General features: G+C 39.6%; 1 protein-coding gene across 1 annotated transcript in view; it reads right to left on the bottom strand.

Annotated features, from left to right (window-relative positions):
- Positions 1 to 27,175, bottom strand: part of KL (klotho) — a 46,653-nt gene that overhangs the window by 8,640 nt on the left and 10,838 nt on the right. Inside the window, exons 2-3 of the mRNA XM_001495612.6 lie at positions 1,327 to 1,837; positions 306 to 574 (exon numbers count right to left, since the gene is read on the bottom strand). Of these exons, the coding sequence (XP_001495662.5) occupies positions 306 to 574; positions 1,327 to 1,837 (780 nt within the window). The remainder of the gene's footprint in view (positions 1 to 305; positions 575 to 1,326; positions 1,838 to 27,175) is intronic.

The following is a 27,175-nucleotide window of genomic DNA, read 5'->3' as shown; positions in this document are numbered from 1 at the left end:
ACTGCTTTAAAAAGGATTAAAAACCATTAAAAGAGAGAATTTTATCTTTTTACTATCTTATCTGGTCTTAAATATTCACATATTTTTAATTTGTTCCCCTTGGGGCTGATTTAAAGTGCAAGAGGGAGGTAGGAAGATTGTGGAGAGAAGGGTGCAGTGTTCCAAATTGTGCCCTAATGTGCTCATGAAGGAACCGTGTTTGGCCCAAGGAACGGACAATGTGCCATGACAACCTAGTAAGGAAGCACTACTTACTAGTGACAGGGCTTGGTGACACTGCTGATGGGTTTTGTCAGCTGACTTACTTGAATGTAGTTGTCAACAACTCCCCAAGCAAAGTCACAGGGAAATGTCCCTTCTAGGGGCTGATTTTCAGGTAAAGGAGGGAAGCCGTTTTTCTCTATCAGCTTTTGGTAGAACAAGGCTGAAGACTTCGGCAACAATTTCTTATCCTGGCTCAGGAAGTCGACATAGAAGAGTCCACGTCGGATGCTGTAGCCTCTGTGCCACTCGAAGCCGTCCATGAGGGACCACGCCGTGTACCCGATGACGTCCACCCCATCCAGCCTGATGGCTGCAAAGGGAAGAGAGGACAAGAGCAATGTGACCCTTCACTGGGCACTCGCCTCCTGATTCAAGAGCATTTGAGGGTTTTACTACTTAAGGAAATAAATTACGTAGCATGCTTATGGTTTGGTAAACCAGTAATCTTTCTTACTGACAAAAGGCTCTCATCAAACCTAGATAATTCTGCAAATAAATGTCTTCACCATAAGCTTATCTCCAATATGGTTTTATTTGGGTTCCCCTTATTTCCAGTGGGTACTCTTGGAGCCTGGGAAGATGTCTGGTTCCACTTTCTATCCTAAGCACCCAGCATTGTGCCTGATGCAACAAATGAATAGTCTTTAAAAGCATGAACTACTTACTATTTTCTCCAGAAAATGTTGATATTCCTTTTTTAAAAAAAAAAAAAAGTGTTTATTCGGTACAAGGAATAAGAACTCCAAAATATGTAGAGATATATCCTGGAATTTACTTAATCCTTAATATAAGCTAAAAATCTAGAACAGTAACTCTGAAAGTCAAGTGGTTTCGCGGCTTGTAACCCAGTTTCTCATTTACAAAATGAGCTGAAAAATTAATTTAAGTTCCTAAAATCCCCAAACGAGAAAGGTGTTGCATAAATGCATTCCTGCTATGCCAAAATGAGTTTCTACATTATGATTAAAAACTATAAATTTACATAGTTTATTACAGATCATCTTAAAGATTGTTTTTCCAGTGGATTTTGGCAGGAAATTAGAATTTTGTCAGGCATCCTACCTTTTAAAGTTTCCATTATGAATTTTTTGAGGTAATACATATATTTGGCGTCATCTCTCTTGGTGGTCCCTGAGACAAACCAGCCATTTTCCACAATAAATATTTGAGGATGGTTATATTCAAGGTCAATCCAGGAAAGGAGTTGCCTCAGGCTGGGAGATTCTAATTGGCGGAACTTCATGTGAGGGTCCAAGAGTTGAAAACTCAGGGTCGGCCCAAAGGAAAGAGCAAAAAAGTCAGCTGTTCCCTTGATGAACTTTTTCTCAGATTCGGTAAAATCAGGCAGAAGAGAGGAAAGATTATTCTTCATGGTCTCGGGATAGTCACCATCAATAAATATGGGTTTGGCAAACCAGCCTAGTACAAAGTCAAGAGATTTTTGACATTCTTTGATGCTATGGTCGGTCATTCTTCGAGGATTGATCCAGTGGGAGCTTAGGGCAATGGACACCTGGCCTCCCTGAGTCGGACGGAAAGAAGTATTGTAGAGATGCCAGATTTTGGCATGAGCCTGCAAACAGAAAAACCATGGTGAATTTATCTCTGATTGTGAGGAGAAATATAACACATATTTGAATCCCCAAATCTAGCTGTATCTGTTTCTCATCAAGCCTAATCTAATGACTAACCCCACAATGTAAAAATCACCTGGAACCAATAAATTATTTCTGAGGTAGGTCAGCCCAAAGTGAGCTGCTACCAAGACTGGAATTATTTCCATTGTTTTTCAGCAGCCAGTGGAAAAATGTGGAATTCTTGTGTTGAATGTGTAGTTATTATTCATACTTTGTAAAGTTAATGAAATAAGAATTTGTTATAATATCTTACTAGTTAATTGACTTTGGATTATGTACTTTTTAATTAATAGGCTTTGTGAAAAGAACCAACCTCGCATCTGTGATCACACCAGGAATTTCTAAATAGGATTATATTTTTTTTTATCCTAAGAGACTGGGAGTTTTCAAATTGACTCAAGTGTTGGAGTCATCTAACATTTTGTATTCATCTCTCATAGCTAAAATTATAATACATGTGCTCACAATCTTTGCTCTTCCCTAAGAAGAATAAGAGCAATAAATTAAAGGATTGACTCCAATATCTAACCTTGGCCCACCTTCTAGACCTCTCGGACAGTGCTGGCTTCCTGCAGGATCCCGCGTGCAAGGTACAAACCCAGAGCAAAGAACACGTAAATACAGCTTGGAGGAGATGAGCTCGCCATAGGTAGTCAGCACTCAGTCAGGAGCTTCCTACAGCAATGAAATGGGCTGCGCTTCCATAAAACCAACTTTATACTCTCATAAAATCTTCCCGACTTCTAATATTTTCATTTGTTTCCTTTTTGTTTACGAAGAATAGTGAGAATTACAGGCTTTTTCCTCCCTTACTTGAATTGTTTCTCTTTACTTTTGAACTCCTTGATTTACTCTCCTTGTTTTTCTACAAATGCAAGTGCTATTTATCAACCTTTTACTCCCTTAATATATCCCCTTTGATAAAATTCTAATTCTCTGTTTCACTCGTGTTCTCCAAAATGATCGTGCCAATTTTCATTCCACTCCCTGAGCCTGAAGAAGCTCTGTCACTCAGTATGCCAAATGTCCTCTTCATTTTTCCTAAACATTCTTCTCATTGTTCATTTCAGTGCAGGCGTCCAAGAATGGCCTCATCCCCATTCTTATGAGTTCAGCCAAACATTTCAATGGAATAAAATAGTTTATCTCTAACTTTCATTTTGAGTTTCTTAGTAAACATCTTAGTTTCATTTCACTGAATGTATTTTTTTTATGACCTGAAGCACCTATCTATATGCTAAGAAGGAAATGAAGAATAAAATGTTGATCAGAAGAATAATGGCATTTGCCCAAGTGATTCAAGAAACTGGGGCTTAATCATGCTGCTGGCTTTGTGATATCTCCCACCCTTCTCTGTCTTCCTCACCTCCACCCCTCTCTTTCTCCCTTCCCCATTGACAAGAAATCTCATATGTCCTATAAGAGTTAAACAGAAAACAAAGGGAGCAGTCCAGGCTAGTCCTCAGGACGTTGGCAAAAGGGACTTTCCTAATTTTGTCCAAATGCGTCCTACAGACAGTCATGTCCTCAACCTAACGGACCTACCTCTACAGAACAAGTGCTGTGATGGGGTGGGTGCTGAGAGTGGGGGGATCAGGTAGGAGTGAGAGCAACCCAAGAACTTCCTAAACTGGGTCAGTTTTGCAGGTAGCTGAAGTAAGAGTCATGGAGTAGAATTGTCTACAATCATGGACCACTCTTCTAACCTTGAGTACTTTATGACATGGTTCAGAAGGGGTTTGGCGAGGAAACAAATGACCTGGACCATATGGAAGTACACACGTGGTCTTTGATGTCAGATAAAATTCCTACTCTACCACATCTAGCTGTGTGCCTTAGACCACATTAGTTACCCCGGGAAGGTAAGACTAACTCTCCTCTGTCTCTCACAGAGCTGTTAGGAGGATTAAATGAGATAATTTACATAAAACATCTAACACAGAGTTTGCATATAGTAGGGTCTTCATGAATGCTTATTCCTTCGCTCTCTAAAGGATGAGCAGACCAGAAAGAGCATTGCAACTAAGGGAAACACCACCTGCTGAGGAATTCAGCCCATAACCAAGACATAGTGACACAACCTGGGGTTTGGATTAGAAGAGACTTAGGTTTGGGTCCCAAATCCTCTATCTATTACCAGTGTGGGCCTCAGTTACTTCTCTGCACAAATGTAAATAGCATCTATTCCCCTACAGGGACATTGTAAGGATTAAATGATATGATGCAAGTGAAAGTGTCTACTAAGCAGTTGTTTATTTTAGAGAATATAAATTTGCAGCACTGGGAACTATGAAGGTTAATTTTACGTGTCAACTCGACTGGGTTAAGGGACACCCAGATAGCTAGTAAAACAGTTGTCAAGAGTTTAGCTAAGCTACTCCATGCTATTGCTGCCGCAGCATCCATTTTATTTGGCTACACAGCCTGCAGGAACCCTAAACTGACACTAGCCCCTCATGCAAGTGCGTGTCCTGCACAGCAGCCAGCAGAGTCACAAGTAAAGGTAAGTTCCTGATATGACTTCCTCAACAGCCTTGTGATCAACAGTCTCCCTGCCTCCCAGGGCCCTTTACGTAAGACTCCCATGAGGCTTACCAAAATCCCTCTTTTGGTTTGAATTGGCCAATCTGGCCCTAGCCTGGGAATTTCAAAGCACTCCATCTACAGACTCTAAAAAGGCATGTGTCCCAGGTCCTGTCTTTCTGTCTGCACTCTGCCTTAAACTCCCCATGTGACCCCTCAAGGCATGCCATGTATGCACTTCCTCCAGCACTTATGAGTGACAAACTTATCTTTTTCAATTTCTCTTATGGTCTGTTGTTGAACAAAGGACCCCCATGTGGCACCCTGTGCTCCACTTAACAAATGTTAATTTAACAAAATATTATTTCTTAGTGCGTCTTGAGGGTGTTTTGGGAAGAGATTAGCATTTGAATTGGTAGACTGAGTAAAGAAGATGACCCTCACCAATGTCAGTGGGCAACATCCAATCCATTGAGGGCTTGGATAGAACAAAAAGAGGAAAGAAGGGTGAATTTGCCCTCTGACTAAGCTGAGACACCCATCTTCTCCTGCCTTTGGACACTGGCACTCATGGTCTCGGGCCCTTGGACTTGAACTCGGACTTACACCATTGGCTTCCCTGGTCCTCAGGCCCTCAGGTTTGTATAGAAACTACAACCTCTGGCTTTCCTGGACTTCCAGTTTGCAGACAGCAGATTGTGGACTTCTTTATTTCATAATAAATCCCTTTCTATATATCTATATATGTATATCCTATTGGTTCTGCTTCTCTGGAGAACCCTAATACAGAAAGCATCTTAGATATCACTTGGCTTAACCACTCACCTCACTCAAAACCGCCCCCCCACAAACACACTTGATCTGCTATTTGACTGCTCTCTACAGCAGCCTAACTTGGTGATCATCCCATGCATGGCATCTTCTCCAGGAAGGCCTCCCATCCCTCACCCTGCCACACTGAGATGCTCGTCCCTCCTCTGGGCACCCTCCAAGTCTTAGGCACACTTCTCTTACATCAGTTACTGCAGGTAATAACGTCCCTCCCCAGACTGAGCTCCCTGAGCAGTTCCCTCATCCCCTTCCTGGCACATGGAGGCCCAATTGTCTGTTAAACTGAACTCAACTCTGCTTCATCACCTCCTCATGAGGCAGTCCATTCCATTTTCACATGGTAGACTTGAGTAATCAACTGCTGTGAGGCAAGATGTAGGAACACCACCATCTAGGATATTGCAACTGAGGATGATTAATAAGGAGATGGTTATGTATGATTTTGCATTGCTTTATAATTATTCCAGGTATATTAATCTTATAAGCTTACTATGTTAAGATTGAGATTTCATAAAGCTGGTGGCAAGGACTCGGGGAAATAAGAGTATGAGCAAGAATGTTCATCTAAATACTATTTCTAAAAGTAAAATATTGAAAACAATTGAAATATCCAATATTCAAATACATTTACACTCATATACGCATGATTTAATAAATTATGGTATGACTAAAAATATACTACTATTCAGACATTAAAAATAATACAGAAGAATGTCTATTGACATATAAAAAATGTTTCTAAAATACTAACTGAACAAAAAAGGGTAAAAAGCCATAAGTAGAGTTTAATAGCATTTTTATGAAAGAAAAATATGTACATAAAGATCTGGGAGGATTTACAACTTGCTAAAAGAGGTTTTGCAGCAGGATTGTGGGTGGTGTAATTCTTTTCATTTTGCTTTTCTATATTTTTTTCATTTCCTACCATACATACATACTGCTTTAGAGGTAAGAATAAAACAAATTCAAAAAAGGAAAATAACTCATAGGAGCTGGATGGTAGGCCCTGCTTGAACTGTCCATAATGGTTATTTGAAAGCCATGATCTAATTAAACCCTGCCTAAAGGGTCTCTAACCTGCCCTCAAATCCCCAGTCCTAGGCACACTGAACCCTACGTGAAGTTCTGAAATCCCCTTGGCTTCTGTGCTTTAATAGGGGCAGCTCTTTCATGTTCTACCTACTCCCAGTCCTTCCAGCTTCACCCTCCTTCAAAACTCAGCACAGACATCACCACCTCCATCCCTGACATCTTCCCTCTCCCCACCCTTAAATGTCCATTCCATGTGTCTCCACAGTTGGCCTCTATCAAAGACTTTAACCACATTATGTTACATTATTTAAGTGTCTAGATTGTGTTTCAAAGGCATTGACTAGGTCTTCTATCTCTCTATTCTCAGCTTCTAGCAAAATGTTTGGGGCAGAGTAAATATTCAATAAACAGATATGGAGGAAAGGAGGCTGGCAGGAAGAACCAAAGCAAAGATTCTGGGACAGAAGCAAATGTTTTTCTGAGCCAGAGCAGAAAAACTCACTCATAAGATACCTGGTTGTATTTTATTTCTGAGACCTTGAAAGACAGAGAACTTTCATCCACATACCATTAAAAAAATTAATTAGAAGGAATTTGGCACAGTAGCCCCCTGAGAATAATACCATATTGTGTCAAAATGTACTAATGATCCAGTTTGGGAAATAAGACACTATGGTATGTGATATCCTTCTCACTTCTTCCCCAGCTTTGATGTAGATTCTGAACATTCATGACTCAGTTTACGTGGTTGGTATAACCCTGATACAAAAATCTGCCAAAAAACATTACAAGAGAAGAAAATCAGAGACCAAATACCCCTGAAATATATATGTAAAAAATCCTTAAAATAATTGGAAATCCAACAAGACAATATTTTAAAAATGCACCAAAGGAGAGATGGGGTGGCTATACCAATATAAGACAAAATGTACTTTAAGTCAAAAATTGTTGCAAGAGACAAAGAAGGAGATTACATATTGGTAAAAGGGTCAATCCTTCAAGAATATATAACAATTATAAACATATGTGCACTCAAAGAGAGAGTCCCAAAACTAATGAAGCAAAAATTGACAGAATTGAAGGGAGAAATACATAACTCAATAATAATTGTTGGGGACTTCACTACTCTACTTTCAATAATGGATAGAAAATCTAGGCAGAAGATCAACAAGGAAATAGAGGCCTTGAACATCACTATAAAGCAATTAGAACTAACAGATATAGAACACTCCACTCCATCCAACAAGAGCACTTGTTTTTCTCAAGTGCACATGAGACATTCCTCAGGATTAACCATACGATAGGACACAAAATAAGTCTTAATAAGTTTTAAAAGACTGAGAACATACAAAGTATTTTCTCTGACCACAATGAAGTGAAACTAGAAATCAATATGTTCAAATATGTGGAAATTAAACAACACACTCTTAAACAACCATTGGGTCAAAGAAGAAATCATGAAGAATGTTAGAAAATACTTAAAGACGAATAAAAACAAAAACACAACATACCAAAACTCATGGGATGCAGCAAAAGCAATACTCACAGTAAATTTTATAGCTGATAATGACTATATTAAAAAAGAAATATTCAAATCAACAATCTAACCTTCCACCTTAAGGAATAAGAAAAAGAAGAGCAACAGCAGAATAAAGAAACTAATAAAGATGAGAGTAGATATAAACAAAATAGAGAATACAAAAATAATAGGATCAACAAAATCTAAAGTTGGTTCCTTGAAAAAATCAACAAAATTAACAAATCTTTAGCTAGACTGGCTAAAAAAGAAAAGAGAAGACTCAAATTACTAAAATCAGAAATGAAAGTGGGGACATAACTACTGATCTTTTCTGTATATCTATGTCTATAATAAAAGGATTATGAGCAAATAAAATGAACAATTACATGCCAACAAATTAGATAAACCTAGATGAAATGGACAAATTCCTAGAAATACACAAATTGCGAAAAATGTCTCAAGAAGAAATAGAAAATATGAACAGATATATAAACAAGTAAAGAGATTGAATCAGTAATCAAAAACCTCCCAACTAAGAAAAGCCCAGGCCCAGTGGCTTTAATGGTAAATTGTGCTGAACATTTAAAGAAAAACTAACAGCAATCCTTCTCACATTCTTCAAAAGACAGAAGAGGAAGGAATACTTCCTAACTCATTCTATGAGGCCAGCATTGCATTACCCTGATACCAAAGCCAGATAAGACATCATAAGAAAAAAAAGCTGCAGACCAATATCCCTTATGAACATAGGGACAAAAAACCTCAACAAAATACTAACAAAACAAATCCAGCAGCATATCAAAAGGATTACACACTACAAACAAGTAGGATTTATCCCAGGAATGCAAGGATGGTCAACATGTGAAAATCAATCAATGTAATATATCACATTAATGGAATGAAGGGAGGGAAACTCCACAAAATCACCTCAACTAATGCAGAAAAAGTATTTGACAAAATCAAAATATCTTTCAAAAAAAAACACTAAAAATACTAGGAATAAAAAGGAACTTTCTTAACATGTTAAAGGGCATTTTTGAAAGACCCACAGCTAGCATCCTACTCAATGGTAAAAGACTGAAGGCTTCCCCCCTAAGATCAGGATCAAGACAGGGATGTTTCACTGTTGCTCTTAAACAATGCATTGCAAGTTCTAACCAGAGCAATTAGGCAAGGAAAAAAAAAAAAAAAAAAAAAGGACATCCAAGTTGGAAAAGAAGTAAAACTATCGCTATTCACAGATGACATGATTCTACATGAGGAAAATGCTAAAGAATCCACATATGCAAAAATATTAGAGCTAATAAATGAATTCAGCAAAATTTCAGGGTACAATATGAACACTCAAAAATCAGTTGTATTTCTATACCTTAGCAATGAATAATTTAAAAAGGAAATTAAGAAAACAATTCCATTTATAATAGACTCAAAAAGAATAAAATACTTAGGAATAAATTTAACCACTCTTACAACTTTTATTTACACTGTAGTGGAGGTTCTAGCCAGTGTAGTAAAGCAAATCAAAGAAATGAAAGGCATGTTGATTGGGAAGAAAAATAAATAATGCTATTATTCACAGAAGACAATTGTCTACATAGAAATCTTAAGGGATCTTTAAAAAGAAACATAAACTATTAGAACTAATGAGTGAATTTAGCAAGTTGTCAGAACACACTGTCAACATAAGAAAACAATTTTATTTTTATATATGAGCAACAAACATTTGGAAAATAAAATTTAAATATAATACCACTTACAATAGCACCAAAACCATAAAATACTTAGGATAACTTAACAAAAGATGTGGATGACTGCTACAATGATATCTGCAAAACATTACCAAGAGAAATTAAAGAAGACTCAAGTAAATGGAGAGACATACCATTTTTATGGATTGGAAGACTCAATATTGTCACATTATTCTCCCCAAATTGATCTCTAGATTCAAGTCCCATCCAAAATTCCAATATGTCTTTTGTAGAAATTGACAAGTTGATTCTAAAATGCATATGATAATTCAAAGGACATAGGACAGCTAAAATAACTTGCAAAAGGAGGAACAAAGCTGAAGCATTCACTCTACCTGATTTCAAGACTTACCATAAAGCTACAATAATTGATATAGAGTGATATCGGCATAAGGATAGATAAATAAGTCAAAGGAGAAGAATAGAAAATTCAAAAGTTAACCTATGGCCAATTTATTTCCAACTGTCAACCTACAAAAACAGAAACCAGGTTAGGAGGCAAGGCATTTATTTGGAATCAAAGAATTGCAATTCAGGGAGCACAGATTCAGGGAGAAATCCAAATAGTGTCCCAATTACAAGATGAAAGAGGGTTTTTATGGGGAAAGGAGAGGGGTAATTAGATGGAAAGAAGAAGAAAAGAAAAAAATGTTCTATAGGTGTTAACAAGCTAGATTATTCTTTAGCGATACATGGCTGGTTACGATTCTATCTACAGAGAGAGTGGTCAGGATGTCTGCTTTCCTGTTAGCTTTACAAACAGTTGTTTGGAAGACAATGTTGGTTTGGTCCAGTCCAAAAGTCTGGCCCAGATCTAATCGTGAAAAGGTTCAAGGAGTAAGACCTGGAGAAAGTTCCTCTGAAACGGCTGCCCCAGCTCTATTTTAAAATGGCTCCACTGATGTCAACTTTTCACACAACAAATGCACCAAGGAACTTCTATGGCAAAAGGAAAGACTTTTCAACAAATTCTCCTGCAACAATTGAAAAAATATATGGGAAAAAATGAACCCAACCTTACACCTTGCGTAAAAATTCATTTGAGACAGATCATAGATCCAAACGTAAAAGCTAAAACCATAAAGCTTGTAGAACAAAACATAGTCTCTTGATCTTACAGCAGGAAAAGATTTCTCAGAACATAGAAAGCACTAATCATAAAAAAATGATAAATTGGACTTCATCAAAATTAAAATCTGCTCATCAAAAGTTTACAAAATAGAAAGACAAAACACTGAGAGGAAATACAGTCATGCGCTGCATAATGACGTTTCCATCACCAATGGACCGCATATACGAAGGTAGTCCCATAAGATTAGTACCATATAGCCTAGGTGTGTAATAGGCTGTACCATCTAGGTCTCTGTTAGTACCCTCTGCGATGTTCACGCAACAAAATCACTAACGATGCATTTCTCAGAACATAGCCTCGTTGATAAGTGACATGACTGTATTAAAAATATGTATATCTGACAAAAGAATTATATCTAAAATAAATACGATAATCCTACCAATCAATAATAAAAAAGAAACAATCCCCCTCCTCACTACGAACAAAAAATCTGAACAGACATTTCACAAGAACATGTACACCAATGCCCAACAAGCACATGGAGAGGTGCTCAGCATCAACGTCACCAGAGAAATGCAAGTTACACCCACTGCAGTGTCTATGATTAAAAAGACCCAGAGCAAATTCTGAGAAGGATGAAAAGCAACTAGAAGTTACATATATTGCTGGTGGGAGTGCAAAGAGCACCACCACTTAGGAAAATTATTTGGCAGTTTCCTGTGAAGTTAAACACAGGCCTTCTCTATAACTCAGAAATTCCACACCTAGGTATTTACCCAAGAAAAATGACAAAATAAGTCCACAAAAAGACTTGTACAACATCAAGATAAAAATCTGCAAAAACGACTTGTTCAAGGATGTTTACAGTAGCATACAATAGCAAAAAACTGAAAATAACACAAATGTCCATCAACAGGAGTATGTATAAACACTGGGTCTGTTTATACAATGCAATACTAGTCAGCAATAAAAAGAATGAACTACTGTTGCACAAACAATGTGGATTAATCTCTAAAATAAATGTAGAGAAAAAGAACCAAGACACAAAGAGTTCATGCACATAGTTGCATGATTTCATTTACATAAAGTTCAAAAATTAATCTATGGTGATAGAGATCATAACAGTGGTCACCTATGGTGGGTGAGAATTGACAGGAAGGAGGCAGAAAGAAACTTCGGGGTGATGGAAATGTTCTATATCTTTACTAGAATGTCGGTTACACAGGTATATGCTGTTGTCAAAACCTGTCAAATTGCACGTTAAAATATGTGCATCAACCTTGAAGATCTATACATAAACATCCAAATAAATAAACAAATAAATAGTGGATGAATTCCTTAGTCACAGGTAAAACTATTTTGGGACAGAAATATGATTACCTAGGATTTACGTGGCAAGAGAAAACTGATCTTCTCTGAAACACAACTTCATTTCTGAAACTACAGTAGTAATTTGTTACTTAAAAAAAAATTCAGTTATTTAGCTTTTAACTAAAGGGATCAATACTCACTTATTCACTCATTCATTCATTCATTCAACAAATGTTGTCCTAAGTACTTTTTTAAGTTCCTAGAAATCAGTGGAATTCAAAACAAGGTTCTGATCTCATGGAGCTTACATTCTAGGGAGGAAGAGAGATAACAAATGAAATAAAGCTGAGCAGGAGGGTTAAATGCAACAAGGATTGGGATGGGGGAGTACAGTTTAGATAGGAACGGCTTCTCTGGGGAGGCACGTTTGAGGAGAGATCTAGCAATAACAGGATAAATGAAGGACCAAATAAGATCTGGAGGGGTAAAAGCATTGGAGGCAGAGGATGGAGCAAGTGTAAAGAGTGCTCTGTGGGCCCAGAGGGAACATGGCAGCTTAGAAGAAAAGCCATATGCAATGCAAAGGGGCCACCTCGTATGAGAAGATTAGACACAGGTATTTAGCTCCCATCCCCACCTCCAAACAAAACCAGCAGTTGCCAATGACTGACAGGTGTGGAAGTTAAAAAGTCCAGGTAGGAGGCAGAAAAGTGTGGACCTAATTTACAAGCCAGAGCTCTGGGGGGTCGGGGTGGGGGGGTGGCATGGGATCAAGCAGCCTCCTTTCAATGGCAGCCTCCCTTGCCTTGTCATCTTCCCTGGTTCTGCTCTCACGCCCTTACTGATTGCTCCTGCCAACACTTCTCGGCTAAAGGCCTACTTCTGGGGGAGCCAGACCTATGACAGGCTGGGACCAGATTGGAGCAGCTTTGTAGAGCCCAATGAAGAGTTTGGATTTAGAGTTTTCGATTTTTAGAGTTTCATCTCTAAAGGAGAGGAAAGCCACAAATGATCGAGCATAGTGGTTAAGAGTGTGGACTCAATCAGACTGTTCCAATTCTGTGCACTTATTAGCGGTGTGACCTTGGTCACATAATCTAACTCTCTATGCCTCTGTTCTCTCATCTGTAAAACAGGGATAACAATAGCACTTTATGTTCACATCCTTATGAGGATTAAATAAGTCAGTATACAGAAAGCACTTAGAATTGTGACTGGTAAGTCTGTTATTCAACTGTGGTAGTTATGTAATTTGATTTATGAACTTTAAAAGATCACTGGCTGCTATGTGGCAAATAGATCCTAGAAGGGCAAGATGGGAGCAAGGAGATCAGTTAGGCAGCTATTGCAATGGTCCAGGCAAAAGATGACGTTGGTTTGGACCAAAGGAGATAGTGAGAAGTGGCCAGGTTTAGGGTATCATGAAAGGGAAATCAGTAGAAGTTGATGATGAATTGGATGTTACATATGACTTGTGACGGGGAAAAAAGAATCAAGGACAACAGAGAAAGCAAAAAGTAAGGGACTGGGGAAGAGAAGTGATCAAGTTCTGTTTAGGTCCTGGGTTTGATATGTCAGTGAAGACGCCTGGTTGGCAGCTGGGTAGATGAACCTAAAGTTGGAGAAGACATGCTTCCCAGATGCATTTAGTCATTCTTTCCACACCATACACTGAATTGGAGTAGATATCATGCTGCTTCATAGTTCTTCATAAATTGGTGCCTCTTCACCAAGACTGTACGCTCTCCATCAACAAGAGTTGAATTGAAAAAACCTGAACATCTAACAACATGAGATTATTCATTTATTTATACTCTTAATCAAATATGTATCAAGTAGCTACAATGTGCCAGTCATAGTTCTTAGATTAGTTAAGACAATCTAAAGGGGCAACAATAAGGACTAGTTGAAATAACCCAAGAATAAGGGATTAAATGGAACAAATATTTGTTAGCTACAAATGATCATCAGTCACTTTAATAAATTATAATTAGCTACAGATAAAGCACATGTGGTATTACCTAATTTATGGACTCAAGTATATATATAAAATAAATATTTATAGGCCAGGATTCAGTTTCAACTCTTAAGTTGAATGACCCAAGCCAGGCCAATGAGATTTCTTCCCTGAGACTTTTCTACTGTAGTAGAGGCAAGGGTCTTTCCCACATTTGGAGTGGAAGAAAGTAAAACTGGAATTGCTGACCCAAGCAAGTGTACACGTATATGTGTGTGAGTGCGCGTGTGTGTGTGCATGTGTGTGCCTGTGCGGGAAAGAAAGATTGCCCTCCTTGACGGTAATGATTACTTGCAAGTCCAATTTCTAAAGTCTCTGGAGCTCTTCCCCAATTCTGTGAATTATCCCAGAATCCTAATAAGTCTCTTTTCTTCCTTAATCTAGTTTTAGAGGTTGGTCATTTGCAAATATAGAATTCCTTAATACGTATATAACCAAATTTGAGATTCTGTAAGAACTCACTCAGTTAAAGGCATACTTTTACAACTAAGCAAGACAAAGGCAACATAGATTTTTAAAATCATGGTGTAACCTCGGAGTTTTGTTACTTATGATCATTTTGTCTGGAATTTTCCAAAGCAAGTTACTTAAAAGGTCTTATTCATCTGTTTTTAAATAAAAAATTCCTTTACATGAAGTAAAAATGATTTTATAACTCACTTTGGGTAAATACATCAATAAATCAGAGATTAAGTTTCTTGCCTCATTAATTTATCTGTACAGAACTAATCAACATCAGTTAAATCATTCTATTTAATACTAAATCACGCTGCTATGAAAATCCTTCCAAATCACTAATGCTAAGTAGTTAACAAAATATCCGGCTTGTGACCAGAATCCATCTAGTCTATTAATCACAACGTTATCAGAGACACAGAGGAGTTCCAATTCTTGGTTTTTATCTCTCTTCTTCTAATAACAAATGAGAACCGTGAAGGAAAAGGTAGGGAGACAGCAGGCAAGATGAGAAAAAGAGACAAGAAGATAAAGGACTCAGATAAGGGATGTATTCACAGGTCAGCAAAGCATCCCATGGTTCATCAGTCAACAGGATCTTTTCAGTAAACATCTACTACTATAATCGCCAAAGTAATTCTGTCATACCCTCATGAAACAGCTCCTCTTCCATTTCAACAAAATTGAGCAAAGTGTTTGCCCTCCATAATAGTCACCTCTACTTTCTAAATGTTTTACCTCTGCCTCCTTACCTAATTCTCCTGCTTTGAATTATCAACAGCAGATGCCAGCTGACTGACTCTCTCTGGGACTTTAAGATCATTTATCAGTTCACAGGCTCATTTATAGCTCTTTGCTTTCGAGATAACTCAACCCCCCTTGCAGTAGAGAACACTTTTCACCCAAAGAAAAAGTGACATGTGAGTGTGTGAGGGATTCTACCTTGTCAGACAGGAAAGATTACAGGAATATAAAATAAGTTTCATGGAGGAGCGGATAGCAGAAAGCAACTGGCCTGCCCTTTCTTTATTCCCTCTCTTTCCCAACATTTGCGTTTTTGTGGTGGCAGTTCCTACATGGTCTTCAGTCAAAGCTTTTCATACGACAGATTCCAGTCATGAAATCAAGTTGTGAGTAACCACAGCAATTTTGAACATTCAGATAGAATAGAACCAATTAGAAAATATCTGAGTGAATTGCATGTAGTAAGGGTAAGTGAGCACTGCTTCATGAAACTTCTGTTTCAGCTGTGTATGCGTCAACACACAAAATGCCTTCCTTACTGCGGATCAAGTCAAAAAAGTTTAGAACTCACTCCTCTAAGGTAAGGGATATTTTCATTCCACAAGTATTTATTAAGCACCCTTGCATGCCTGGCACAGTTCTAGCACTTCAGGACACAACCACGAACAAATCAGACAAAACCTCTGCCCTCGTGGAGCTTCCATTTTAGCAGGAGGAGAGGCAATAAACAGCAAACATAATAAATGTTAACTACAAAGAATGTTAGAAGGTGACGAGTGGTATGGAAAATATAGAACCACATAAGGGAGGCCTGGGTGCCAAGGAGAGGAGATGCAATTTTGGGGGGGTGGTGCTCACAAGAATCTTTATTTTCCTTTCATTAAATATGTTGTAGTTTTAATCTTTTCATTTTACATCTCTATAGGACAAAATCCATAGTGTTCTCATTAGGCAGAAATCATTTCCATTATCATTTGCCCTTACAGAACTTAAAATACACTCATCTGTAGGAAATAGCCGATCAAACAAAGTCACACGTCCTTCTGCACCTCCAGAAAATCAGAACCAGAGACTGGCATTAACCCAGGTGGGTCAGTTCCAGGCCTCAACTCAGGTCACCAGTAATCCTTCTGCCCCATTTCCAAGTTTAGGAAAATTTTTCCTCACAGTCTCCCTTTGTGATCATAAATAATCCCCAAAGATTATTCTTTATCAAAAACAATGCTAGTCTCCTCGGACTTTAGTCGGATTCATTTACAAATGTTCATCAGGGGGTGTTAATTAACACATATAAGCCTCTTGGCCCTACAGTGTTGAGCAACTACTAAATCCAAAGAATGAGTTTCTGTCCGGGGATTACATAAGGAATCTCAGACTGCATTTTCAATAGCCACTATCATGCCAGAGGGGTTTTGTTCTTTTCTTTGTTTTGTTTTTTAAGTGCTCTTACTGATTCTTCTAAAGCTAAAAACCAAAGTCAAGAAATTCATCTTTGCACATATCATCTGCAGTACCTATAAATTTGGTGAACTCCTCTCTCCTCGAGGCCCCCAGGAAGTACTTCTTGCCCCCGGAAGTAGTCCTCTCCGCTCTCCCTAAGGCCTGGTCTCTGGGAGAAGCAGTTTTATATGGAGTGCTCAGGTGTGCCTCACTTGAGAAAGTGGCTTCTGACCACTAAAAGAGGGGAGGGAGCTGGTTCTGAGGGTATGGGAGAAGGGTGCGGTGGGGAGGACATTCCAGGCAGAGAGAAGTGTCCGAAAAAAGGCCCCAAGGCACAAGAGCAAGGCCTTCCGTGTGGCTGGAAGGCAGTGAGGGAGGAAGCAGGAGGCAGAGTTGAGGCCAAATGCATCAAACACCTCTGAGCGTGTTTCTAGAATGGGGAGCTGCAGCAATAACAGGTGCTTCATCTGTCTTCCCCTAGGACGAAAGGGAAAATTTAAAACTGCAGGGCTTAAACATGAAAGGAAAAGAAAAACCTTTTTAATCAAACTGAAAATGACATGGTTTTCACTCCTCCATCTCCCTTACTTCTCAGAGGAGCAATAAACACAAGAAAAAAGCCACATATGGACTACTGCAACTCCTCATCAGAGATTGTTTGGTTTCTTTCATTTTTCAGAAATGAGAATTGCAAAGAAAAAAATAAGAGCTCTGAATTGAAATGCACTTTTCCGTAACTATTTGAGTTATCAGGTAATCCTTATTTCACTAAGCAAATATTTACTCAATGGGCAAGTTCTTCTGCCAGGCGTAATGAGAGATCAAAGCACAGGTACACAAGATGATTATGACACAAGATTGAAAGAGAAAGTGTCATAAGAAGGATTTTTGTAAAAATACAATGGGGATTCAGAGAAAAGAAAGATTCCTCCTTGTTGTGGGAAATCTTCATGTAGGAGGCAGTTTCTAAACCATGTATGGAAAGATGTGTAGGCCCTGGGGAGATGGAAAAAGGCATTTCAGGCAGGTCACTGTGAGCTGGAAAGCCTGAGATGGTGTGGGAAAATGTATTTTTCAAAGAGAGCACATCCCCCATGGTCCTCTACAAGGTGACTTTGCAATTCCTCCCACTGGGAGGTCGGTGTTCCCTCAGCCTTGAGTCTGGGGCTTGCAACTGCTCTGGCAGAAGTGAAGCTACATGACACGGAGGCTAAGTCAGAAGTCTGCACCACTTCCCCCTAGTTCTCTTGGGATGCTTGCTAGGGGAAAGCTTCTGTGTCAGAAGTCTGACTAACCTGAGACGACTGTGTCGATGAGGCTCATAGACGGTCTGGTCAACAACCAGCACCAACAGCCAATCCTGCATGAGCCGTCTTGGACATCCAGCCCAGTGAAAGCACATGACTGCAGCCCCCAGGAAGACTACCCAGAGGGGCCCTTCCCTAATGCAGACCCACAATAGGTAAGCAAAATAAAACGGTTATTTAGAGGCACGAGGTTTGGGGATATTACACAGCAATTCTAAGTGGAACAGAGGTGCGTGGGTTAGTGGTTTTTTTAAATTAGTAATGATGAGTCTCTAGATGTCAATGAAGGTTAAAGATGTCGGTGACAAGTTAGGACTCACATCCTCCTCCATTTCGGAGGGCTAATCTGTGGACAAGGAGGAACCGACTCCGGGTCTAGACACTCACTAGCACCCCTAGTGAAGCCTGTGCTGGGTTGGAGGCAGCACCGGGTCAGGGAAGGAGCTCTGGGAGCAGGGCTTCAGAAGACCTGAGTTCCAGTCTCAGGCCTACCCCTTGGCAGCCACGGGAAAGTCAGCTAAATTCTCTGAACCTCGCAACGAATTTACCTGCCCCCCAAAATGCACAAAAGCAGTTCAGAATCTGTAAAGTATTATTCAGTGGTACAGGGTTTCTAAAATTATTCTTAATTAAATAAATTCATTCATGTAGTTTAAAATCAAATAGCACTAAAGGTTTACCTTGAAAAACAGTGAGCATCTTTCCGAATCCCTCTCAAACCCCACTTCTGCTCCCTACAGACAGCATATTTAGCTTTTTGTTTCTCCTAGTAATTACCATCCGATTCCTAAATAATATGCTAATTCTAAAACTTAATAATTCATCATGATTAGGAGGCATTAGCTCTTTCACATCCTCCAGTTTTCTTCCTTCTTCTCCCACATGCCTGCTCTTATTTAAATCATTAATCAGTATTTACATCAAGGTTCTTATGCAAATATTGTTCATTGCAAAGTCAAATAAGACACTACAACATTTCCCTTTTTTTGAACAGCTTTCTATTTTCCCTTGAAGAAATAATCACCTCATTATTAAACTTGCATAATATTCCACATCTTTCTTAATGCTTTCATGGTTCTCCATCATATCCACTACCACACCACCTATTCAGTTGAGTCTACTTTTTCACTTAGGGCTCTCCCTTCTCTGCTAGAACCTTCCACCCCCTGGTCCCATCTGGACTAGACGCTGTCTAGAGCTGCTCTCATCCAGGAATTTTTCTTTATTTCCTATGAATTGGAACCATGCTTTTCTAGATCTCATTTCTTCTTATTTATTTACTCTGTAATTTTGCTGGTGGCTACCTTCCACCAGCTTCTTAGGAAAGATTACATCGAAGGTAAGCTTTCTAAATCCTTACGTAACTGCAATCATTGTGCTAGGAACTCAGTAGGATCTTTAAAGCTGAAGGCCCATGTTCTTCAGTTCTGAGGTATCTTATATTACTTATATATATATACATATTATAATATACATTATTATAGGTAATATATAACATGTTATAAATTATATATTAATATATTATTATATTTCCTTAATAATGATAATAATAATTCTACTCTCCATTTCCTATTCTCTTTATGAAACTCCTGTTAGTCTAATGTTGGACCTTTGTGCTCGATCCTTTAACTCTGTTCCCCCGTTCTTTAATATTTTCCATGTCTTTGTCATTTTGTACTACTTTTGGTACATTGCCTTTATTTTCCTTTTCAACCTTTTTACTAAACAGTTTATTTCAACAATCATATATTATCGATGTTCAAGAATTTTTTAATGTTCTCTGATTGTTCCTTTTTCAGTTTGTGGGTGTGCATTTAACTTCCTGCATAATCTATTTTTCCTGGTTTGCTTTTCTGTTTATTTATTTCATTCTTTGTTTCATGTTGAGTGCTTTCCTCAAATATCTTTTGATGTTTGGCTGTCTAGTCCTAGTTAAGAGAAAAGTACTTAAAAACTGGTCAAAAGTCACAGGCATAGGAACACCTTATAGAGAGCAAGCTATACCCTATGTCGATTTGCCAGGAAGCCAGTCGTTTAATTAGGGGACCCACCCCAATGTCAGTGGGTAAGATCCTTACTTTGGAGCCATTCAGGGTCTTCACAGGGGGGAAAAACCTTCCCTTTTCCTACCAAGGAGCAGATGCTATCTGCTTACAGAGTGATGAGGCTGCAAGGAGGTGATAGGAAGTCTGTAGGTACAATTCCAGTTGAGCCCCTGTGTTTATCCCTGTGCCTCACACCTTCTGCTCTACCCAGCACCCCAAAGCTCCACTTCCTTCTCTTTCAATTCCTCCTGAGAGTAAACCTCTAGTCTCAGGCCTGGGAGCAGGGGCAGAGTGTAAGCATTCTCAGTGATTAAGTAGATGGTCTAATGATTTGACAAAGACCTATTTATCTCACCAAATAAAGTAAGTTCAAATGAATATTTATTATGTATTTAATATTGCAGGACCTAGAACTACCCAACCCATACATTAAGGAGCTAACTGCCCAAAAATCCACATTCTCCAACATATGTAACCAATCAATTTGGGGAATGTCTATGAGCACCACTCAAGTGGGAGGTGAAACCTGGAGAAAGCCACAGCCCTGGTCTAGAACCTCAGGCACATAACAATGAGTGAGGCACACTGGAGCCATGCCACCCTGTTAGCACTTTCAGATGAGCCGAATGCTCTAGGTTGGGGTTATAAATTCTAAATCCATAGGGATCTGTTTGGCTTTTGTCACGCTTAAATTCTTTTTTGAGATAACCTTTAAAAATCAGGAAGTGCTGGGGCCAGCCCTGGGCATAGTGGTTAAGTTCATTGCGCTCCACTTCGGCGGCCCAAGTCTGTGGGTTGGATCCTGGGTGTGGACCTACATCACTCATCAGCCATGCTGTGCTGGCAACCCACATACAAAGTGGAGGAAGACTGGCACAGATGTTAGCTCAGGGCTAATCTTCTTCAAGTAGAAAAAGAGGAAGATTGGCAACAGATGTTAGCTCACAGCTAATGTTCCTCAGCCAAAAAAAAAAAAAAAAAAATCAGGAAATGCCACACAAAATTCTGAATCTTTAGCTTCTTTTGAAATCACAGGGAATCTAGCAGGACCACACCTCATCCCTCCTGACAGGGATTTAACTGGCGCAAATGCTCACCAAAGGCCACAGCTTTTATTACCCCAGCCCGCTGTGCTCAATTAAACAGCCTGTCTGCCCCGTTAGGCATTACACTTTGCAGCTGGTCACCCAGCAGATCATGAATTTATCAAGTTATCAATCCCCACATTCCTCTGAGCTTCGTCAGCTGAATTGCAGCTCTGTGAAATAAGATCCAGGATTATAAACTATACACTATTGTTGTGGTATAACAGGTATAGGCACTCAATAAGATTTGATTATTGAACTTATAAAACTTGTAATCAGTTCAATCAGTGTAATCAGTTTATTACCCCAACATAATAAAGTTGATTTGAAAGTCAACATTGCCTTCTGAGGGCATAGCCTCTGATTGTTTTGATTCTCTCACTTCCTTAATCCACTACACCTATTGCATCTCCTGAAGAACGTCAGTCCTGTTCATGTCCTCCAGATGTTTCTCAGATTGTCCTTATCTATCTTGAGGCATCATTTTAACTACTGGCACCAGCACTTTTGATTCTGTTACCTCCTGCCTTTCGATTGTATCTATCCTCAGACAACCTCGAACTTAGATTCCTAATTATTGCAGGAGTCGTCTGCATGCCATTCCAAATTCATCATATCCAAGAGGGGCCTAGCAAAAGAATTTGCAGTTATGATCACGGAACAGTCATCAATTACTTTCATAGAAAATAAGGTGCTTGAAGAATGCAAACTTTCTTAATTTTAAAAGGGAAGAAAATGTGAATTTCAGAAACAATAGATCTATGAGTGAAATCACATAATGGCTTCATAAAAATATATCAGTACTAAGGAAGAGAAGATAACTAGGAGGCAACATGGGTTCATAAAATAAGTTTGCCAAACTAGCCTCAAATAATTGTTTACAGTATTGTACAGCTTATCTGGGAACACAATAAACATGTCTCCGCATGCAATAATTTTGACAATCACCAAACCTTCTTGTGACCTACTTGGAATCAAGAAGAAGAAAAGCAGGGTATGTATAAGGTAGTACTGTTGCTGCTTGATTTGATTTGATTTATGGTTGAAGGACTATTTTAAGAGTATTCATTGATTAAACAAAAATTTGCTGGTTGCTTAAGCGTCAAACACCGATAGATGTTTGAAACATGGATTAATGGGACACATCCTCTTTAGAGAAGATGACTAACAACATCCCACAGGGTTTACTCATAGCCCTATTTCTCTGTAACATTTTATCATCAAAAGGATGAAAACTCACAAGGCATTCATCTGAAAATTTGGAAATGCCCCAAAGTTTGATTCAAAAAGAGCTCGACAGGCTGAAATGCTACAAATATGTACTATAACTAGCAAAATTAATGTTTAAAGTGATAGTAAATTTTGTTTTATTTTTATGCAACTTATAACAAAAATCACAGTTCCCTGTCCTAACTCTCTCACTTCCCCTCCCCAGAGGTAACCGCCTTTGACCCTTACGACTTTTTCTTTTACACATTTTCACCCTTCCATACCTTAGACAGTATCCATTGACTTCCTGTGATGGTAGAGGAGGAGTTAGCTCGCTTACACAGCCAATTTAGTTACACAGTAAGTTTGGGTTTAACTAATATTCCATACTGATATTATTCTGCCAACATGACTATTACTCACAAATGGGCATTATACTGTAGTAATTAAGACTATGTTTTCTCATTTCTTTTCCTTGAAGTCAATAATTGCCCTGCTTTTTCATTTCCTCTATTGTCTTTGTGCCTGTGACTAATTCTTCCCACATTTTCTAATAGCCTCTCAGCACGAACTTCTGCAAAGTCACATCAGCCTCCAATATTTTTCTTGGAGACACACTTCTAGAATCTTCTCCCCTTCTGGACTGGTTGCTCTTAGGTCTGCTGCACAGCTGACTTTCTGGGTCTACACTTCATCATCATATTCCTGGCTTAGACCTACTGTTTTGTATATCATATGTCTTCTTCCTTTTCAGCTCCATCACGTTAAGTAGAGTTTATCCTCCAACAACTTCCTGAGAAAGGGTTCATGGAAGATTTACTTTTTAAGACGTTGAATGTCTTAAAATCTCATTATTCTACCCTCATGAATGATTGATAGTTTAGATAAATATCAAATTCTGGTTGGAAATAATTTTCATTCCCTTCTTCTGAGTGGCATTCCTCGTTGGTCTTTGTGGTGGCCATAAAAATGTGCCACTCCATTCTGCTATGAGGCACATAATTGACTGATGGCACCAGTTGCTACCCCTATGGACTCTCCACTGCCTTGGCCCTGAGGCCATGCTTCTCATAGGCTACTCTCTTATGATTGAACATGGCTGGGGCACTAGCACAGACCCATTCCCGCAAGCAGTGACCCCTTCAATGGACAATGTTGGCTCAAGGACACCTCATTGGCCTGCCTGGATCTTTCTTAGATCTGTACTGCCATCTAAGTCTCTTCCCACCTAATCCTCCTTCCTGCCCACTCTCTTTCCCAGGTGTCAGACATGCATCATGGTCTAAAGGCTTACCTGCCTTCTCTGACTCCTTCCCCTTTATCCTTCACAGTTGTTTCCCTCAAGAAATGTCTTGCATATCTAACCTGTCTTGACGTTTGCTTCTCAGAAGGCCCAAACAAACACAAGTAAGGTTTCACTTCCTAGAAGGCAAAGAGAATGCCTTTCTGAATGATATTTAGGGGGCGGATAGTCCCCTGGCACAAGTGGGTGGCCTGATTGCTAAATATTTCACCAGTGGTAACCTGGGGAAATGTCCTGGTGGAGGGAAATGTTATTGCAGGCACAATGATTCAGGCATTTCAAGGCCTACAAGGAAGGGGAAGTGACTGGTTCCTGCCATATTGTCTTGAGACCTTACAGAGATAATGAGAAACCAAGGGCCTTTAACAAGCAGTTACAGACTCAATATGAGAGCAAGAGTGTCTCACTGGTAGCTTATAGAGAGGCCCTTATCCTCTGCAGTGGAAGCACAGACACAACTTAGCATCAGACCTAGGATCTGATGTGGCTGCAGAGCAAAAGAGATGTTCGAATGCTCAGCCATGGTAGGTCTGCTAGGCCAAGGCCAGAGCCCTGGTTGGGAAAACCAGAGACTCTGAAACATAGGAAGTAGTTGTCCCTGAGGAGCCAGGCTCATCAGACCCCTGGGAACCCTGGAAGCTTACAGAGGTGGCCACCTTTCCCTAATAAGAGACAGCTCTTCCCTATGCTAAAGAGGCCTCGCCCCTAAAAGGCAACAGGTGCACCTTTTAGGAGATGACAGGCTACTAACTAGAGTTAAACTCCAGCACAACCCAACTGGAGACAGCTGGGCCTGACAGAGGAGGAAAGATATAATCCACCAAAGTAGCTTCAAGATTTAGCGTGCCCTGGCAAGAAGCTGAGGAGTATCATTGGGATTGAATTTTGAGGGTCCTTGACCAAGGGACTGAAATATAAGACAGGACAAAACAGAATTCATTGACTAGGGGACACTTTCTCCAGAAAAGTGTTTTAATGCCCTGGCAAGGACCCCAGGGGATGGGGCAAACTTGCTGCTAGGATGGCTCTGAGAAGCCTAGAAAAAGTGATGCCCAATGTTGAGTGGGCAGAAATGCTCGAGTTGCCCTGACAGCTGATAGAGGAAGGAATAAAAGGAGCTGAAAGAAGAAGGAATCCTGGAATTAGTATATTATGTGAGGCCAAACAACCCCCCAGAGGTTGATCTTTCACAGGAGTGCCAGGTAGGGAGACACACCATTCACGAAAGCCATCAGGAACATGCTAGTAAGTGGGTACCAGCAGCACTAAGAAATTCAGCAGTGCTGCTGCTCTGCAGGCCAGGGCTGATGGTAGGAGAGGTGATCACAGAGCCAGCCTCATTAACATCCATGGCGACGATGAGACCCTGAAGTACTAGAGATCAGGTGGTGGGTGGCACTTAAAGTCAGAAGCCAGGAGGCCACAAATACCATTAACAACAGCATGGTCAGAGGGGCTGCAACACTCCAGGGAGTTGTGAAGATGGTTAATAGAGCATGGCCAAATAAAAGGTCATGATCCGTTGCTCAGATCGCAGACAGCCAATTTTCAGATCTATAACCCACTGACTAAAGGGATGGCTGAGTCCCCAGGGGAAGGACCCTCAACACCACAGCTGGTACGTTCTGTAATGATTCCCCCAGTAGCTCATGTTCAATATAAAAAGTCACACCCTCCAGTTTTAGGACATTTTTTAAATTACTTCATCATTTCCTTTCTCTTTATTTCAGTTATCTATTACTGTGTAACAAACTACATTGATTAAGGGATTAAAATAACAAGGATTTATTATTTCTTTTGACTCTGTAGGTTAACTAGGCTTAACTAGGCTTAACTAGGCAGTTCTTCTACTCCATGTAATGTAGCAGAGGTCACTCAAACAGCTGCATTCAGCTGGGGTCTCAGCTGGGGCAAGAATGTCCAAGATGGTCTTTGATCTCTCAAACTCTCTCTCCACATGGCCTCTCATCTGTCAGTAATCTAGCCCAAGTACTGAAGCTGGCTTTTAAGAGGGAGTGATCCAGGAAGAAAAGTTCCAATGTGAACATACTTATCAAGCTTTTCCTTACATCATACTTGCTACTGTCCCATTGAACAAAATCAGTCACATGGTCAAGCCCACAGTCTGTGCAGGAGGAAGGACACAGGGCATGAATACTGCCCAGCATGGTTCAGGGGGCAGCACTGGCAGAACACTCTACTGCATCCCCATTTCTCTCTTTCTAGAACTCCTATTATTTGAATGTTGGACCTCTGGCTGGTCCACTATTTTCTTACTTTTTTTCTTATTTTCCATCTCTTTCCCTTCTTGCTCTGTTCTTAGAGAGATTTCATCCCCTTTATTTTTCAACCCTTCTATTAACTTTTTCACTTCTACTGTAATGTATTTAATTTCCAAGTGTTCTTTTTCCACCTGTTTTGTTACACCATTCTTATTTTCTAGATGCAATACCTTCTCTAATCTCTTTAAGAATTTACTGAGGTTTTTTAAATTTTATTTTTCTTTATTTAGATATAATTGACATATAAAATTATATTAGTTTCAGGCATACAACATAATGACTCAATACTTGTATATATTGTGAAATGATCATCACAATAAGTCTAGTTTACATCCATCACCACACCGCTATAATTGTTCTTGTGATGAAAACTTTTAAGATTTACTCTTAGCAATTTTCAAATATACAATAATTATTAACTATAGTCAGCATGCTCATTAAGTCACATCCCATGACTTATTTATTTTATAAGTGAGAATTTGTACCTTTTGACTGATTTTTTTAAGCTTTGTTCCTCCCTGCATGAACTCTGTTTTCTCCAAAAAAAAGTTGTTGTCTTTTTTTCTGTTTATTTCTGTGGGTCTCAATCTTTCACGTTAGAGGCTTTCCTCAGATGTCTGCTGATCTTGATTTTCTTCTCAGTTAAAAATGAGAAACAAAACCCTGAGTGGAAGTTCTGAGCACGTGGGCGGGTTTGTTAACTTGGAGCCTCATTGTAGAGGGAACTGCCTTGGCCATTTGTTGCGGAACCTCTAGGATCAGCATCTTCAGTCTTTCCACATGAGCTCATCAGATTCCCTGAAGAAGACTCTTCCAGTCCCTACCTAGAAAGTAAAAGTCACACTGCCAGCATTCTGAGAGCTGGGCTGGAGAAGAGGCTGGGGTAGGCAGTGGGGGGTGGTTCTCAGCTTCCAGTTGCAGTTGTTACTTAATCCTTATTTTCAGTATGGTGCTCATGCCCTCAGATGTGCCTGATGTCCTCAGTCCAGAAACCTTCCATTTTACACTCTCCAAAAAATTAACTCATAGTTTTCTCCCTGAATGGTGAAGTGGCAGATGCCCAGCAGTGAGCACTAGGGTAAGGGATCTAGAAATCTAGCTGTTTCTCAAACAGCTTTCAACCAGTTCTCCTCATTTTAGCACTCACTCCCTTCACCTCCAGTTCCAGAGTATCGGGTCTTGCTACTCTCTGAGCCTTTTGAAGATTCTGCAGTCACAGGGTTGGTTCTTCGCTTCTCCCTCTGCCAACTTAGCAGGCAGCTCTCTCAGGTCTGCTAAGTCCATCACACTTGTCCATCTGCTTTTCAGCTTCCAAAGTTTTGCTGCTACTCTGCTCTCTCCATCATTGTG

This window comes from Equus caballus, chromosome 17 (assembly GCF_041296265.1).
Source record: "Equus caballus isolate H_3958 breed thoroughbred chromosome 17, TB-T2T, whole genome shotgun sequence".
NCBI lineage: Eukaryota > Metazoa > Chordata > Mammalia > Perissodactyla > Equidae > Equus > Equus caballus.
Note: the sequence above shows the minus strand (reverse complement) of the source record. Positions and strands in the feature narration are given on the sequence as shown.